At 38.9% G+C, this 17,068-nt stretch overlaps 1 protein-coding gene across 2 annotated transcripts in view; it reads right to left on the minus strand.

Moving 5' to 3' along the window:
* Positions 1–17,068, minus strand: part of DIAPH1 (diaphanous related formin 1) — a 393,428-nt gene that overhangs the window by 192,059 nt on the left and 184,301 nt on the right. For both annotated transcript variants that reach the window (XM_033926973.1, XM_033926972.1), the window contains 2 exons: positions 13,157–13,272; positions 5,297–5,361 (listed from right to left, as the gene is read on the minus strand). In XM_033926973.1, coding sequence (XP_033782864.1) covers positions 5,297–5,361; positions 13,157–13,272 — 181 coding nt within the window. The remainder of the gene's footprint in view (positions 1–5,296; positions 5,362–13,156; positions 13,273–17,068) is intronic.

Raw genomic sequence — 17,068 nt, forward strand, 5'->3', positions numbered from 1 at the left:
TTGCAGACTACTTTTATTGATAAAGTTAACAAGATCAGAAAATTTTTTACAGCAAGTTATCATGTAATAGCTGATCATGAACAAACTGTCTCAGATTCATTATACTCAAAATGTTCAAAATTTAATATACCAAATCTTAAAGAGATTGAGTCCATCGTTAAGTCTATTAATATTAAGGGTTCTAAAGCAGACTTAATTCCTCCTTTTATCTTTAAACGTTACTTTGAGATTTTTAGTCCTTTTAGTTAGTTAGTTAGTTAATGAAAGCCTACGTCAAAACATCATGCCGAAGGCCTGGAAGAAATCAATCATCCGACCTATTATTAAAGACTAAAAAATTAGTCCTGAGGATCCATCTAATTACAGACCAATAGCAAATATTCCTTTCCTAGTAAAATTGACAGAGAAGGTAGTCTTTAATCAAATTTCAGAATTTATTGAAAAAACCAACGTTTTACATCCTAATCAAACCGGTTTCAGACATCACCATTGTACAGAACACTCATTGATCGGTATGTCCACCTCTATACAATACTTTTTAGATCATCATCAATCGGTTCTATTAATTTCTATTGACCTTTTTGCAGCCTTTGATACGATCGATCACCAGCTTTTGTTAGACAGACTTCAATCTATTGGTATTACAGACCAAGTTTTTTCCTGGTTTGTATCATATTTTACAGATCGTACCTCTACCGTTTTCTTTAATGATTTGATCTCTAAAAGTTCACTGACCACGTATGGTGTTCCTCAAGGGTCTATCCTTTCCCCACTGATTTAATATTTTTCTTGCCCCATTGATGACTTTGTGCCAATCTGTTGGTTTTCACATATTTGCCTATGCTGATGATATTCAGCTCTTACATCCTTTAGATGCTAATAACTCTTTGGACATCATAGCAATTAATAAGAAGCTTGACCAAGTTCACCAATGGCTGGATACTAATAGATTGGCGCTTAACATTAATAAAACAAATGTGATGCTTTTTCCATGGAAAGATAGTTCTAAACTCATTTCTCCTATTTCCATAAAAAATGTCCCCCTACAATCAGTTAACAACATAAAAATCTTAGGGGTGATTTTCGATTATAAACTAACTTTCCATGATCACATTAGTAGTATTATTAAAGCAACCTTTTACAGGCTTCGTCAAATCCGTTCACTTTCACAATTTCTTTGCTCAAAATCTCTTAACATTCTCATTCACTCCTTGGTGATTTCCAAAATTGATTATTGCAACGCCCTTTTTAAGGGAATTGCTCAGAGTGAAATAAAACGTCTACAAATTATCCAAAATGCTTCCATTAAACTCATATCAAAAACTAGGAAATTTGATCATGTAACTCCCCTTCTTAGGGAGACGCATTGGCTTCCTGTATCTCACCGGATAACATATAAATTATGCCTACTTACTTTCAAATCCCTACTTTATAAAACCCCAGCATTTATTTATAAATTATTAATCCCTTATACTTCCAATAGAACACTGAGATCTAATGAACAGCATTTATTGACGATTCCTTCTCTTAAGGTTATTTATACGAGACGGCAATTTATTTTTTCTGTTACAGCACCTCAAATTTGGAATTCTCTTCCTATTTATTTAAGGGAAGAGAGCAATCTGGAGAAATTTAAGAGTAATTTAAAAACTTATTTTTAAAGATGCCTTTGATAATTAATTAACCAGTTTTCTGGCTAATTTTATTTCTGCTGTATAATATTATGGAAATTTTCTGTTTCCCCTGCCTTATATATTTTCCTTGATTGTTCTGCTTTCTTTTAAATATTTTGTAGTTCACTTTCCTTTCCTTCCTTGTGTTTATGGGTTTGTTAAGTTTGTTAATAGTCCTATCGGACTTAATTATTGTTAAGTATTGTATTGTTCCCCAAATATTGTAATTTTATTATGTTCATCACTTAGAAATATGATTAAGCGATCAATCAAAAACCTTATTAAACTAGAAACTTGAAATCTGCAGCGAATACCATATTTCAGAGATCTGCTTCTTACTTTGCTGAAAACAACAAATGTGGACACCTTCTGGCAGCATCCCTAAAAACTAGGGAGGATAAATCTTCCATAGCCAGCATAATACTAGATGATACCTCCATACTTACCGAACCATCAGACATATCACAAGCTTTTATGGATTATTATCGTACACTGAATACCACAGAACTGAATAAAACTCCCCCCACCTGCTCTTTTTTGGACAATCTTCCTCACCCTGAGCTAGACTCTTCGGATTCAAACTTATTGGACGCACCTATTATAATAGAAGAACAAGCCCGAGTCATAAATGCAATGGTTCCTGGTAAATCCCCAGGACCCGATGGCCTTACTGTGGAATTTTACAAGGAATTCCAAGAAGTCTTATTACCTCATTACCTACGATATATCGAATATCTTATAGAGTCTGGTAACGTTTCTGGATCTTTTACGGAAGCAATAATCGTTGTTTACCGAAGGCAGGTAAGGACCCGAAACATATCCCAAATTATAGGCCACTATCCTTAATAAATGTAGATGCAAAAATTTATGCCAAAGCTCTTTCGTGCAGAATACAATCGATCATCACCAAAATCATAGATCCTGATCAGTGTGGCTTTATCACTGGACGTTATTCTTCAGACAATACTTACACGTTTTCCAACATTATTTCCCTCCTGCATAATCAACATCCCCCTAACGAACAACGCATTCTGTCCATAGGTCTAGACGCTGAGAAGGCCTTCAACAGAGTTGAATGGCCCTTCTTATTCCAAGTATTGAATTGGTTTGATTTTTCTCCCAGTTTCATCCAAAAAGTGAGAATTCTTTATACCTCCCCTACAACTAGAACCTGTATAAATGGTAAATTGTCCTCCATATTTACTCCTAGTTGGAGTACCAGACAGGGTTGACCACTCTCGCCACTTCTATTTGATATTGCTTTGGAACCCCTGCTGATTGCCATCCGAAACCCTTCTATACATGGTTTCCATTATAAAGGTCAAGAACTGAAAATATCAGCTTACGCAGATGACATATTGTTGTATGTTACCCCGGCTTTTCTATGACCTGTTCTATCCACGATTGAGTGCTATTCATTGGAATCTGGTTATAAACTCAACACAGGTAAATCTATAATTATGCCCATAAACTGTCCCAAAGCCAAATTTGAGGCCGCACAATATGGATTTCAGTGGTCTGACTCAAAAATGAAATATTTAGGGGTATACCTGGGTCCAACTTTAGAGGAATCACTTCAGCTCAATGCTGAATTTCTGATAGAAAATGTAAAATCCCTTATACATAAATGGTCCCCGCTCAATCTTTCATGGTGAGGCAGATTAGAGTCAATCCGTATGGTGGTTTCCCCAAAAATAACGTTTTAAGTATGTTCCCATTTCTTCTCCCTAAACAAGTATATAAACAAATGGACACAATCCTATCCCAATTTCTCTGGAACAAGAAACAATCTTGGATAGCTTTATCCAAACTAAAGGCTATCAGAGCAAAAGGTAGAGTGAATTTCCCTTGTTTCCTTCAATATCATCATGCTTTTATTCCTCGGCATTGGACCCAAACACTACCGAGTCACTCCAATGGCCTCTGCTTGCTTGGGTCATATTGGAACAGTCCTTATATGGGCAGGTCAATTTACAGTGCATTGCTTGCTTACCTTTATCAAAACAAGACAAGATGGATCCTATCCTCACTTCTTTGAAGATGGCTGTGGCAGCAGTCGACTCTGATTTACCAGTCCCATGGTCTAAATCTAAAATTATTCCCATATGGAATAATCCACAAATCAAAATGCAAGACAAAATGTTCGCATGGTCTCACTGGCAACAAAGTGGAATTTGGTTTCTACAGGATCTCCTAGATCAAGATCGTTGGCTTTCCTTTACAGAACTATCATATAAATTTCACCTTCAATCAAATCAATACTTCCACTGGCTTCTACTATGTCACTGTTTACTGAAAACGTTTCCTAATATAACTACCTTAGGACATCCCCCGAGTTTACTTTCCTATATTACTCAAATTTCTAACATGAGTGGTAAAGCCTTTTTATGGTATAAAATGCTTCAAATGGCGATATATGATGGGCCACTCATCACTGAGAATAAATGGTTTCAAGAACTGAACTTACCAATGCTATAAATTGGACCACGGTTTGGTCTCATTTTTTCAAATCCATTAGATCAGCTTCACTTTTACAATCCATCTATTTTTCACTCCACAAAGCCACATGGACCCCTCTTCTCACTCATAAAATTGACTCAGCGCTGTCACCTAACTGCTGGTCTTGTCAACAAAAGCCTGGCACATTAATGCACCTCTTATTTGAATGTAATATTCTCTTGGAATACTGGTCCAAGGTTTGGAGTACCATAAGTTCCATCCTAGATATCACAGAAACTAACTTTCCCGTATTAGTCTTGATGGCTCATGGCCTTCTCACTCAGTTAGATATGTGCAAGAGCAAATTGTTTACCCTTCTAATGGCACTAGCTATTCAAAATATTCTTTATAATTGTAAAGATCTAAGGTTGACTTCCACTCTTGGTGGAACCATGTCTGTTTGACTGGAAAGTCTGAAAATGTATTAGCTGAGAGAAATAATAAACTTCTCCATTATGAATTTACATGGGCACCGCTCTTGAGATATTGTGAATCTTAATACAATGCAATCTCCCTTTAGACATTGCATCTCTTTACTATCGATTTCTAATAATTATTTTAATTCTCTCTTTTATAATGTAAACTGAATACACCCATATATATATACTTTGTTGATATCTCTCTCATGTACACAGTGTTTTTGTACTGTACAACTGTTACTTATTGTTGTGTTTACCTTTGAAAACTAATAAAATACTTTTGAACTAAAAAAACAGGAAACAGATGTAAACTTTTAACAAATGCGCATGAGACAAACCTTTGAAACGCATCTAACACACGCATATCAACACTATCGGCATTTCCAGACCTGCCATTAAATTTGGAACATTAAAGGATGGCACTTCATTTTGTGCATCAGGCAATGTCTGGACATCACCCGGAGTGCTCATTTTAATATTGATGAGCACATTTTAATACGATTATCAAAGACTGCTATCAAGCACAGAAAAGACCATGATTAGCCAATTTGTGCTTTGGTAGCTGAAATACACTGACGCTAAACCAGTTAGATCTGGTTTAGTGTTATTTGTTAAAGGCATAGTAAGCTTAGAGCATTGGAGCCAGAGACAGGACTAAGTAGAAATAATCCCAACAGGTAATATTTTTGCAATCACACCATTTACCTTTTTTTCTAGATCTTTTGCCAAGGTCTCACTTTTCTCTACCTTTCTTTTATCAATCAAGTTATCTATAAAAGAAACAAGATACTGTATTTGTAAAAGAGAACATACTGAAATAGACATACTAGTCACTTATAGAGAAAGCTACAAGACACATGGGTAAATGAAATCTTTTCCCTATACCTATATTTGCAGGACAGCAGTTTTCATTTTTGAGAATGCAAAGTTCTACTCGTGCCAAAGGGTTAATCCTATCTAATTAATGCAGCTATATATATATCCAAATTATGGTCAATAAACACAAAAGATGAAAAACGATGTTGCTTAACTGTTAACAGATGTTCTCTAAAGATAGCAAGATAAGTCTCACAAGTAATTTCATCCAATGGTGCCACTGCAATGTTTTTATTTCAAGAACTATGGAAAAATGTGTGTGTGACTTCACTTACTGCAGCTGTCACTATGCAGGGCGTTCTCAGTTCTGAGCAAAAAAAAAAAAAAAAGTCTTTTTGTAAGGTAATCTCCTTTTCAACCTTATACCTTAAAAAAATAATCTAACCTAAAATTAAAAAGAAAATAAAGTAAATAAGACTGGCATGGCCCATTCATTGTGCCCACAAAGATAACAAGGGTTGTACATATGACCCGTGTGGGTTACTCCCCTCCCCCTTTTGCCTTTAGGCTTGTAACTAACACCTGTGGCAGTCTATCCCTATCTTTTACCCCTTTAAAATGTTTTGCTTTGAGTGGAAATGCTCCTCAACCTTTATTCCATCTTTATGCCATAGAGGATCTCTAGGTTTATCCCATGCCTTTTTGAATTTCATCAGTTTTTTATTTCATCATTTGTCATAAAAAGCATTCCAGGCATTCATCATCCTCTCTGTGAAAAAATATTTCCTGATTTTGCTATAAATACCCCACCTTTCAGTTTCATTTCATATCCTCTAGTTCTATAGACCAGTGTTCTTCAATTGCCGGTCTGCAGGGCCGGCATGTGCATTGGGCCCGAAACAGTGTTCTTCAGCCGCCAGTCTGCGGTGCAATCGATGCGGAGTTATGTTCAGGCCGACTCCCTCTTCCTCACTGCCGCAGTATACAAAGCGTCTCGTGCCTGAACCGGAAGCCTTCTCTCTGACGTCGCAACATGCTTCCAGATGAGGTATGGAATGCGCAAGAAGCCACTGCCCGTGGCTTTGTGCAGTGCGTCAGTGAGGAAGAGGGAGCCGGACCGAAGATAACACTGGGGTGGCATAAAACGGCCAGGCAGGAGCAAGCCGAAGTTAAGGCATAGCCTGGAAGGAGGGAGGCAACAAAGGTAGGGGGAATGATTTTAGTTTTAAATTTACTGATTGAATTGTGTCAATTTTGAGAATTTACATCTGCTGTCTGTATTTTGCACTGTTCAGGAAGAAATGAATTTGTTTCTTTTTCTCCGAGGTTGTACTGCATGCAGAGTCTTGAATCTTAGGGTTTCGTTTGTACATATTAGTACTTTTAGTTTTTGGTCCCATATTTGCTTAGGGGTTATCTGTATTCTGGTAGGAATGAATGTTGAGAAGTATACAGTATGCTTTGTGTAGTTTGATTTTGTAGTCAACCATTATGTGTAATAAGATTATAGAGAGTACTATTATGGGGGCGGAAACTGGCCTGAGATGGGAGGGTCTGGCCCATGACTTAGCCCAGAGTTCTTAAACCGTCGATCTACGGACCGGTGCCAGTCCACAAAATAATTCTTTCATTTCCCCCGGTCCATAGGTGTCAAAAGGTTGAAGAACACTGCTTTAGACAATCTGTTTCTGAAAAAGTTTACTTTGTTTCTTAGCATCTTTTAAGAATTTAAATGTATCATATCTTCTCCGTCCCTCCTCACCTTAAGGGTATAGTCAATTCTCATATGGCTTCTGATAGAAAACTGTGTTGTACAAAAAAATCTCAAAAGGAAAACAAATAAGTTAACAAATAACTATTCAAAAAAATGTTATATCATGGTCACTGAAAGGCAAGTAAGGGGAGAAAAAAGCCTCAAACTAGCGTAGCAGCACTTTTATGTTATTAAAACTAGTTATACTGCTTGTTCTTGCAACAGGTCCAAGTGATTTACAAATATACAATATATAGAAAAAGAACTCAATTTAAAATAGGACAGATCAATAGTCATTCAAACAATCACTTCTGGCTGCTTTCAGTCACATCATTAGCATAAAAAACACTCCCACTTAGATAAAACAAGGTTTAAAAACGGAAATACGCCATTCAGATGCACACAAAGGGACCTCCCTCACTCCAACATATGTCTTTCAGTCCTTCACACTCGCCATCGGAAACACTCCCCTCCTAACAAGGAATCTTGTTTCACCAATATTCTTGGTTGCTTCAGGGGATATTAACAGTCATTTTCATGGTTCCCGGCCACTATTTGAATGGATTTGTGATGATGAAAATGACTATTATCCCCTGAAGCTAAGAGTATTGGTGAAATCACTTTTCTTCAAATTCACTGAGCTTTGGAATAACCTCTCTGCCCTGCTGCGGAACCTAGGCTCATTCCAATTATTTTGAAAGCATCTGAAAACCTGGCTTTTCTCCAAAACGTAAAGCTATCTATTTAAAACGTAAAGCTAGCTATCCTCTTCATAACCTCTAATTTCTTACTATGTCCTTTCCCTCATTTATTGAATTACCTGTAAACCGTGCCGAGCTCTATCTTTATGGAGATGATGTGGTATACAAATTTAAGGTTTAGTTTAGTATAAAAACATTGCAATCAGAGACTTCAAAGAATTTGCAACACTACAGAAGAAAAGTTCCAGCTCTTGTTATCAGACACACCAGAGGTGTGAGTGATTTTGCATAACAAACATTTAAGCCATCACCGGCGGGTTTTCCTCTGACCGCCGATAGGCCTCTGCTTTCTGACAGAACTTCTTTTGAACACCGGATGTAAGATCAGCTAATATAAATTACACCTAAATTTACCTTGAGTCCTCCACCCATATCAAGGATATTGTAGGTTATCCAGAGTGTAAGAGGGTCTTCCTGGCGGGGTATTACCCCAACTGTTAGCCAACTTCCACCACAGTCAGTTCAACCGTCAAAGCTGAAAAAGGGCAATCTAACAAGAGACCTACTATGAACCAGCAAAATGACTAAAACTTCTATAGTTGGAGTTCTTAGTCAGATGTTCAGATGGTGTGGAGGGCTTCTATTGATCTTGCAGTCCAGAAATGACTTTGGTGTGGAGGGCTATTGATCTTGTTCCACTGATGTTTAGCTCTGGTATCCATGTCTTTGGGTTAGATTCACTAACCCTCCGATCCTTGTGCGATCCGTGCGCAACTGCAGGCAGGCTGACCGATTTGCCAACCATCTGTATGCAAATGGGGGCGATCAGAGGCATGCCTCCAACTGACTGCACGGATCACTAAAACCAACAGTAGTGACAGGAGAAACAGCCTCCTGTCACTACTGTCAGGGCTTCTGCCAGCTTTTTAATTTTTATTTATTTATTTTTTTTAATCGGGCAGCTATTTTGCATGTTTTAAACATGCAAAATAGCTGCCCAATAAAAAAAATAAAACAACACTCCCCCCTCCCAACAAGTGACCCGAACACCCCCACAAAATCTGCCCCTCAGCCGTGTTTAGAAAATTATGGCAGGAGGGTTCCCACTCCCTCCTGCCATGTCTAGAACTACTAACCCCCCTCCCAACAAGTGCCTCTACCCCCCTCCCTCCCCCAACCCCCCAAAAAAATTAGCCCCGCAATCACGTTGAAAAAATTTATGGCAGGAGGGTTCCCACTCCCTCCTGCCATCGGTCCCACCCAAAAACTAAGGTAACAGCAGGAAGGATGCCAACTCCCTGATGCCATCCCCCCAGATGCCCCCTCCCAACCCCCGGTCTCCCCCATTCCCCCTCCCTGTACCTTTAATGGAGCAGGTGTGCTCAATCCCTCCTACTCCAATGCCTCCCGCAACAAGTCTGAGGCCTTAGGACACGCCCCGGTGCATCATATGATGCATGGGGTGTGGCCTAAGGCCCTGATTGGCTGAGGCGCCTCGGGCTCCTTCCTTGCACTGTGGCATGCAGCCCTGCTTTAAATCCAAGGGTTCACACTGCAGGGAAAGTGGCAGAGCCAGGGGGAGCAGAGAAGACATGTCAGGCAGGCATTTGGGGCAGGCAAATCAGGGCAGGCAGATCACGGCTGGAGGAGGCGTTCGGGACTGCAGGAGATTGGGGCTGACAGGGCAGAAAGCAGAGCTTCAATAGAGCAGGAGAGTCAGAAAGACATTTTCGACTGCTCCCCAGCAGTCGCTTCTTCAGTTGATCAGCCAGCCCAGTCGGATGTGAAATTTTGTGTTATGAATCGCATCCCTGCCTACTTTGAATGAGTTTCCCCTCATTTGCATGCACGGATTGGAAGCGTATCGCAGGAGAGTTAAGTGAATCAGACCGGTTTGCTTTGTGAATCTAGGCCATAGTGAACTTGGAGGACCCATTGGCTCATATTAAACACAATCTTACACGTTCACAACATGAGGCGCTTACAGCACTTACAACAGACACCAGCATATTTATTCGTCAAGCGGATAAGGGAGGTGGAGGTGTAATTATGGACACAACAGCATATGTTCAAGAAGTAGAACATCAGTTGTCTGATTCTGCATACTATCAAGTGTTGTATGGTGACCCTACTGCTGTTCTTTTTTGTTTTTTTATAAATCTTTATTGAGTTTCAAAACCAACAAAAATGCAATACACTAGCTATACAAATAATATTAATCATATATGCATTTACAATCAATCAAAATCCAAACAACAATAAAAAAAAAACATACAAAGAAATACCTCCCTCCCGTCCTCCCTCCCCCTGGGTGTGTGTGCAATATACCAACAGGAACAAAGGAAAAGACAACTACAATGAATACATAAAAGATGTCAAAGGGCCCCAGATTAATTTAAATCTCTTAGTATGTCCCAGCATATCTGCATTCATTTTTTCAAACTTATAAATTAAACATAAATTTGCCCACCAAAAAATTAAAATTAAGGTGATCCCAATTCTTCCAGTTGCGCATAACCATTTGTATGGCTAGCCCAGTCATGATAAGGAAAAGCCGACCTCTATATCTGCCCAATGAGGGCTTCAGATGTAATATTGTCCCACATATGACTGTCTCATATATCAAAGGAATCGATACCTCAAGTATAGCATTAATCTGTCCCCATGTCGACTTCCAGAAATTGAGTATCAAAGGACAATAGAACAGCAGATGAGCCAGTGTCCCTATATCAAGATGACAATGCCAGCATCTATTAGATTTAGAACTATCTAACTTTTGGAAACGAACAGGGGTCCAAAAAGTTCTATGTAACAAGAAAAACCATGTCTGTCTCATAGATGCTGACGCTGTACATCTCATCCTCCAAGTCTAAATTCGTGGACATCAAGATACAGAAATATATTGCTTTACCTTGATGCTCCATTAAAAGTTCCATTATTCAGGTTTGACACAGATTACCTATGCTCTTTGGAAAGCCACATTCACGGCTCAGTTAGCATCATGGCTTTTCCAACTGATTCTCTGAAGAAGTACTAATGAAACTGATCCGTCAGATAAGTGGATTTTCCATGAATTTTTTATTAGCTTTATTAAATTTTGTTATAGCATTCTTTATTTATGATAAATTTGCTATTTTGCACAGAATTGCCAATTTGCACAGAATTTTCATAGTCAAGTCACCGTGCCACTAAGGTAAGTGGTTTTTCTATGAATTTTTTGATAAGCCTTATGAAATTTCACTATAGCACTCTTTATTATGATAAAATTGCTATTTTGCACAGAAATGCCATTTTGTACAGAATTTTCATATGATCTTACACAATTTTATTATTAATTTTTGATAATCATATCAACTTCGTTTACTATAAAATTACAAAATTTATTGAAAAAAATTTTTGAGCACTTAATGAATTATTGCATTTATCTCAAAGGGACGTAGGCGGACCAATGATTGAAACCGCAATATTGCATATGTCAAATAGCCATTGGCTGTTATGAGACGCAGCAATATGGTCTGAGGTTTCACCTTCTTCCATAAATGATCTATCAGTGCAATTTAATTTGAATAAGTTAAATTTAGTTTTATTCCACTTTTGTTGTGTATTTGTCATAGAAGACAGACAGAAAATTCCAAGTAAAAGACGATGCAAATAATGTAATGAACAGAGAAAAGTGCACTTATCCATGCATGAAGTAGTGCACAAAGGAGCATGACTTGCTCATTAAGTGTGCACCTTGGCAGCAGAGCAGTTTAGAGTGTTACCGGCAAAGTCACTTCTCGGGAATGGAGCTAAAAACGCCGCAGCAGAAAAGAGGAGGATTCAATCCTAGCACAGGAGGTGGGTCTGCAAGACATCATATAGTCACAGCAATCCACAGAGAGACTATTGACTTCTACAACTGATTAGCAAGGCACCTTATGGAAATGATTTATTAAAGTTTCTTTGCCCACTGGCACAAAAGTTAGGGGGAAGAAAACCTCTTAGTAAGTCAATTTCTAAAAGAGCTACTACTAATCTGAGATGGGATTCTAACCTCCACCTCCTCAAAAACTTCACTGGGGACAAGGTTGGAAGGATGGGAAATGATAAGCGAGGAAGGTCTTAAGACACTGGCTCCTAAATTTTTAAGCTGTTCCTAGATTTAATGAAAATTTGTTGAGGCCTTCGCTAATCCATTTTAGCAATAATTATTTTATTTATTTAGATTTACAGCCCATCCTCCCCAGGAGCCCAGAATGGTTTTCAGCAGTACATTCACAATATATTGGAGACATAGGATTATGGGTCCTGTCTGTCTGGAGATGTTAGACAAGTGGGACCATGGTAGGTGTTAGAAGCAGTACAAGTTATAAAGGTATATTCACAATATACTGAAGGCATATAGAGATACATTCACAAAGTACTAGAGGTATTGGATTAGGGTACAGTCACCATAGTCTGGCTATAGTCCGCTATAGCCCACTGCCATTTACATATGTAAATGCTAGTTTTCTATACAACTGAGGCAAAATTTGCACTGAAATTTAGGCACTCTATTATAAAATGAGGAGGTATGCATGCACACATTGGCATAGATGAAAAACAATTTGAACCTCCAATTTCTTTTCCTGAATGTCTCAGTCATAATCTTATAAATCACATGGGCATCTCAGGACAATGAAGATTACCATATTCCCCACATATAGGCTGCCCTACTGCATAGGCTGCATCCATGTATAGGCCACAGAAAACGGTGGCCTATGTTTAAAAAACAGAAGATAAGCCGCGGCTTATCTTCTAGTACCTCCCCTGCTTTTTCCATTCATCCTCCCCCACCCCCGGTATCTTTTTTGTAAGCCCCCTTGCTGGCGCAAGGCTCGGGTCTCCAGCAGTGCAGGGCAGCGGCAATCTCTTCAGCATCCGGCCTGCCCCTGCACTGCCCACTGAATGGCCAACATCAGCTCTCACAGGACTCGCGAGAACTGACCTCAGCCACTCAGCAAGCGGTGCAGGGGGGCAGGCCGGATGCTGAAGAGATCATAACTGCCCTGCACTGCTGGAGACCCAAACCGCGCAAAAGCGATGGGGCTTCCAAAAAAGGTACTGGGGGTGGGGGATGATTAAAAATTTTATATAGACCGCCCCATACACGGGTTTGTAAAACCTATATATAGGCCGCGGCCTATATATGAGGAAATATGGTAAAACTGTTACAACTGTTCCTAAGAGATTATCATTGTATAGTGAATGGGATGAACAAAATCAACTATAAGGCTATCCATCTATATGATTAAAAAGGAGTAACACACTTACCAATTAAACTTTCAATATCAATGCTTAAATGCCTGCATTTGAAGTCTGGATCAGCACCATTCTTGTGCAGTACAATTTGAGACACACACTCATCAATTAATTTGTAGTACTGAGGTCTAGAAGAAAGATGGTAAATTAAAGAAAATAAAATATTAATAATGAATACAGTAATTATCATTACTTTTGTTACATCTCCATTCTTTCATGCTCTACGCCTTAGAGTATATGAAATGGATACATGAATTGGAAATTATTTTAACTGGTCTTAAAAACTCCATATACAGTAATCAGGGAAGTACACCCATTCTAAATCAACAATCTTTTTAAAAATATTCTCCCAGCAATTAAGCTGTTGAATTCATTTAAAATGTGGTGTATAAAAAAAGCTAAGTTGCTTAACTGTAACAGGGTTTTCCACATACTGCATGATAAATTAGCCACACAAGTGGACGATGCTGATTAGCAGTGCTAGAAAGCACAGTTACTTATAGTAACAGATGGTATCTGGGGACAGCAGGCAGATATTCTCACATGTGGGTGACGTCATCCATGGAGCCCGGTACGGACAGCATAAGAATAGCATTACTGGGTCAGACCAATGGTCCATCAAGCCCAGTAGCCCATTCTCATGGTGGCCAATCCAGGACCCTAGTACCTGGCCAAAACCCAAGCAGTAGCAATATTCCATGCTACTAATCCAGAGCAAGCAGTGGCTTCCACGATGTCTCTCTCAATAATAGATTATGGACTTTTCCTCCAGGAAAATATCCAAACCTTTCTTAAACCAGCTACACCATCTGCTCTTACCACAACCTCTGGCAATTCGTTCCAGAGCTTAACTATTCTCTGAGTGAAAACAAATTTCCTTCTATCAGTTTTAAAAGTATTTCCCTGTAACTTCATCAAGTTTCTCCTAGTCTTTGTAATTTTTGACAGAGTGAAAAAAAAAAAAATCAATCCACTTGAACAAGTTCTAACTCCACTCAGGATTTTGTCGACTTCAATCACATCTCACCCTCAGCCTTCTCTTTTCCAAGCTGAAGAACCTTAACCTTTTTAGTCTTTCCTCATAGGATAGGAGTTCCATTCCCTTTATCGTCTTAGTCACTCTTCTTTAAACCTTTTCTAGCACCACTATATCTTTCTTGAGATAAGGAGACCAGAATTGAATGTAATACTCCAGATGAGGTCTTCCATTGAGTGAAACAGGGGCATTATAACATTCTTAGTCTTGTTAACCAAAGTGAACTGTCACTAAGTTTTAAGAAACTTTGTGACTGCCCACACCACGCAAGTGCCTTCCTGCCCGACATAGGCTCACAGTTCCTCAGTTTAGTAAGCAAGCTAAGAAGCCAACCAGGGGAGGTGGGAGGGATGTGAGAATATCTGCCTGCTGTCCCCGGATAACACCTGTTACGGTAAGTAACTGTGCTTTATACTAGAAAAAGCAGGCAGCATATTCTCACATTTGGGACTCCCTAGCTGAACATAATGGGATGGAGGGAGAGTAGGCCATTAAGAAGAAAATTAATTCTGTAACACTGCTTGGCTGAATCGACCATTTCGTCTGGAATAAGATTCTAGCCAATAGTGAGATGTGAAAGTATGGCTTGAGGACGAAGTAGCTGCTTTGCAAATTTCATCAATGGGAGTGGAACGTAAAAAAAGTTACTGATGCTACCTTAGCTTGGATTTTATGTGCTGTTACACGTTCCTCGAGCTGCAACCCAACCTGAGCACAGCGGAAGGAAATACATGCCATTAGCCAAGTAGAAATAGTTCCCTTGGTTACAGGCATGCCCAATCTGTTAGAGATGAACAGCTGAAGTGACATCCTGTGTGGCTTAGGCCTTTGCATGTAGTAAGCCAAAGCATATTTACAATCCAAGGTATGAAGATCTCTTTCTCCAGGATGAGCATGAGGCTTTGGGAAGAAAATTCGTAACAGTGGATTGATTGAGATGAAGCTACGTAAGCACTTTTGGAAGGAATTTAAGATCGGTGTAGAGAACCACCTTATCATGATGGAATACTGTGAATGATGGGTCTGACAACAATGCTTGGAGCTCATTCACTCTATGGGCAGACATGAGAGAGATCAAGAAGACCACTTTCCAAGTGAGAAACCTGAGGTGTTGAAGCCATTGGTTCAAAGGTTAATTTCATCAAAGTGCTTAGGACTATATTAATATCCCAGACAGAGATGGCTTGAGTGGAGGTTTGGAATTGAGAAGACCTTTCATAAACCTGGAAACAAGAGGATGAGAGGCCAAAGATTTATTGCTGACAGGAATGTGTAAAGCACTAATAGCACTGAAGTGAACTCTGACCGAAGTAGTTTTTAGTCCAGAATTAGAACGATGAAGATATCCAATACTGATGTTCTGGGAAAATATATTGCTCAAATTCCACCAATTTCTTTTTTTTTATTAATTCTTTATTATGATTATTCATTACAATAATAACAAATATTCAAGAATATCCACAAAGACTCTGTATGTAAAATACATTGAAACATATATAAGGTAATAAATCAGCTTGATCTAGACTACATTATATTGGTCGCCAGAATTTTAACTAGGAAATCAACTCTATGTATAATCTACCATCATGTACAGGCAAAATTGTGGCTTACTTTATATATCACCCTGAAAATGGTGGAAGTGGATAAATAAATAACAATAAATAAGACTACTCCACTTATTTAAACTATAAGCACTATCTCCAATGGAAGAAAAAGCCTCAGGTATTATCACGGTAGAGCAAGAACTGCTCAAACCTCCTCCACCCACATCATCGGCAAAAAACTTCCAGAAGGAGTGTGCTATTACCACTACTCTATTTATGCGGGACTAAAATCAAAGGCTGCCTTTTAACTATGAAGATGAAACAGTGTTAGATGTAACGTGCTGGAATACTCACTGCAATGCTTGCCGGAGCTTCGCCAATCAATTCACTCCACGTCATTCACGTGGGGGGACATTGGCTGCTCTTCACTGATTGGCCAGCTCAGCCAGGGCACTTTCAGGTAGGTTATCACAGAAGTGCGGAGCAATTAATCTCATTCTCCGAAACTGTGTATTTCACAAACCACAGGATTAGAAGAAATAATACCAGTCTATACTTGTGTTTAAACCTTTAGGTGTCATAGAATCGAGCTCATAAATCCATCGCTGCTCCTTCTGTTGAAGGAACAACTGTCTGTTCCCTCCCCGTTTGTCATGCTCCACATGATCTAGGACATAACACCGAAGCTGATTGTGATCCAGACAGTGTTGTACCATCTGGGCTTGTACAACTTGCCTTTTAATTGCGCTTCTATGTTCGTTCAGTCGGATCCTCAATTGTCTACTGGTTTGACCTACATAAACTTTAGAACATGGGTATACAATGCAGTATACTACAAATTCAGTAGCACAGGTTGTTTCATGCTTAAATATATACCTCTTCTGGTTCAAAGGATTAATGAACTCTGTGGACATCACCATAATTGCACAGTTCATACAACTGCCACAGGCAGTATGCCCAAAATGCGTTCTAGCTCTACTCTCTATGCTTCTCAGTACAGCGGGGCTTAATTCTTCCTTTAAATTAGCTCCCCTTTTGTAAGCTAACCTTAAAGTGTAACCTTAAAGTATTTAAAAGGCAGCCTTTGATTTTAGTCCCACATAAATAGAGTAGTGGTAATAGCACACTCCTTCTGGAAGATTTTTGCCAATGATGTGGGTGGAGGAGGTTTGAGCAGTTCTTGCTCTACCATGATAATACCTGAGGCTTTTTCTTCCGTTGGAGATAGTGCTTATAGTTTAAATAAGTGGAGTAGTCTTATTTATTGTTATTTTATATATCATACATCATCCTCCCAAAATGAAAATAACGATAACAGAAATTAATCTTTTAACAAAGGTTTCC

This window comes from Geotrypetes seraphini, chromosome 18, assembly GCF_902459505.1.
Source record: "Geotrypetes seraphini chromosome 18, aGeoSer1.1, whole genome shotgun sequence".
NCBI classification, from domain to species: domain Eukaryota; kingdom Metazoa; phylum Chordata; class Amphibia; order Gymnophiona; family Dermophiidae; genus Geotrypetes; species Geotrypetes seraphini.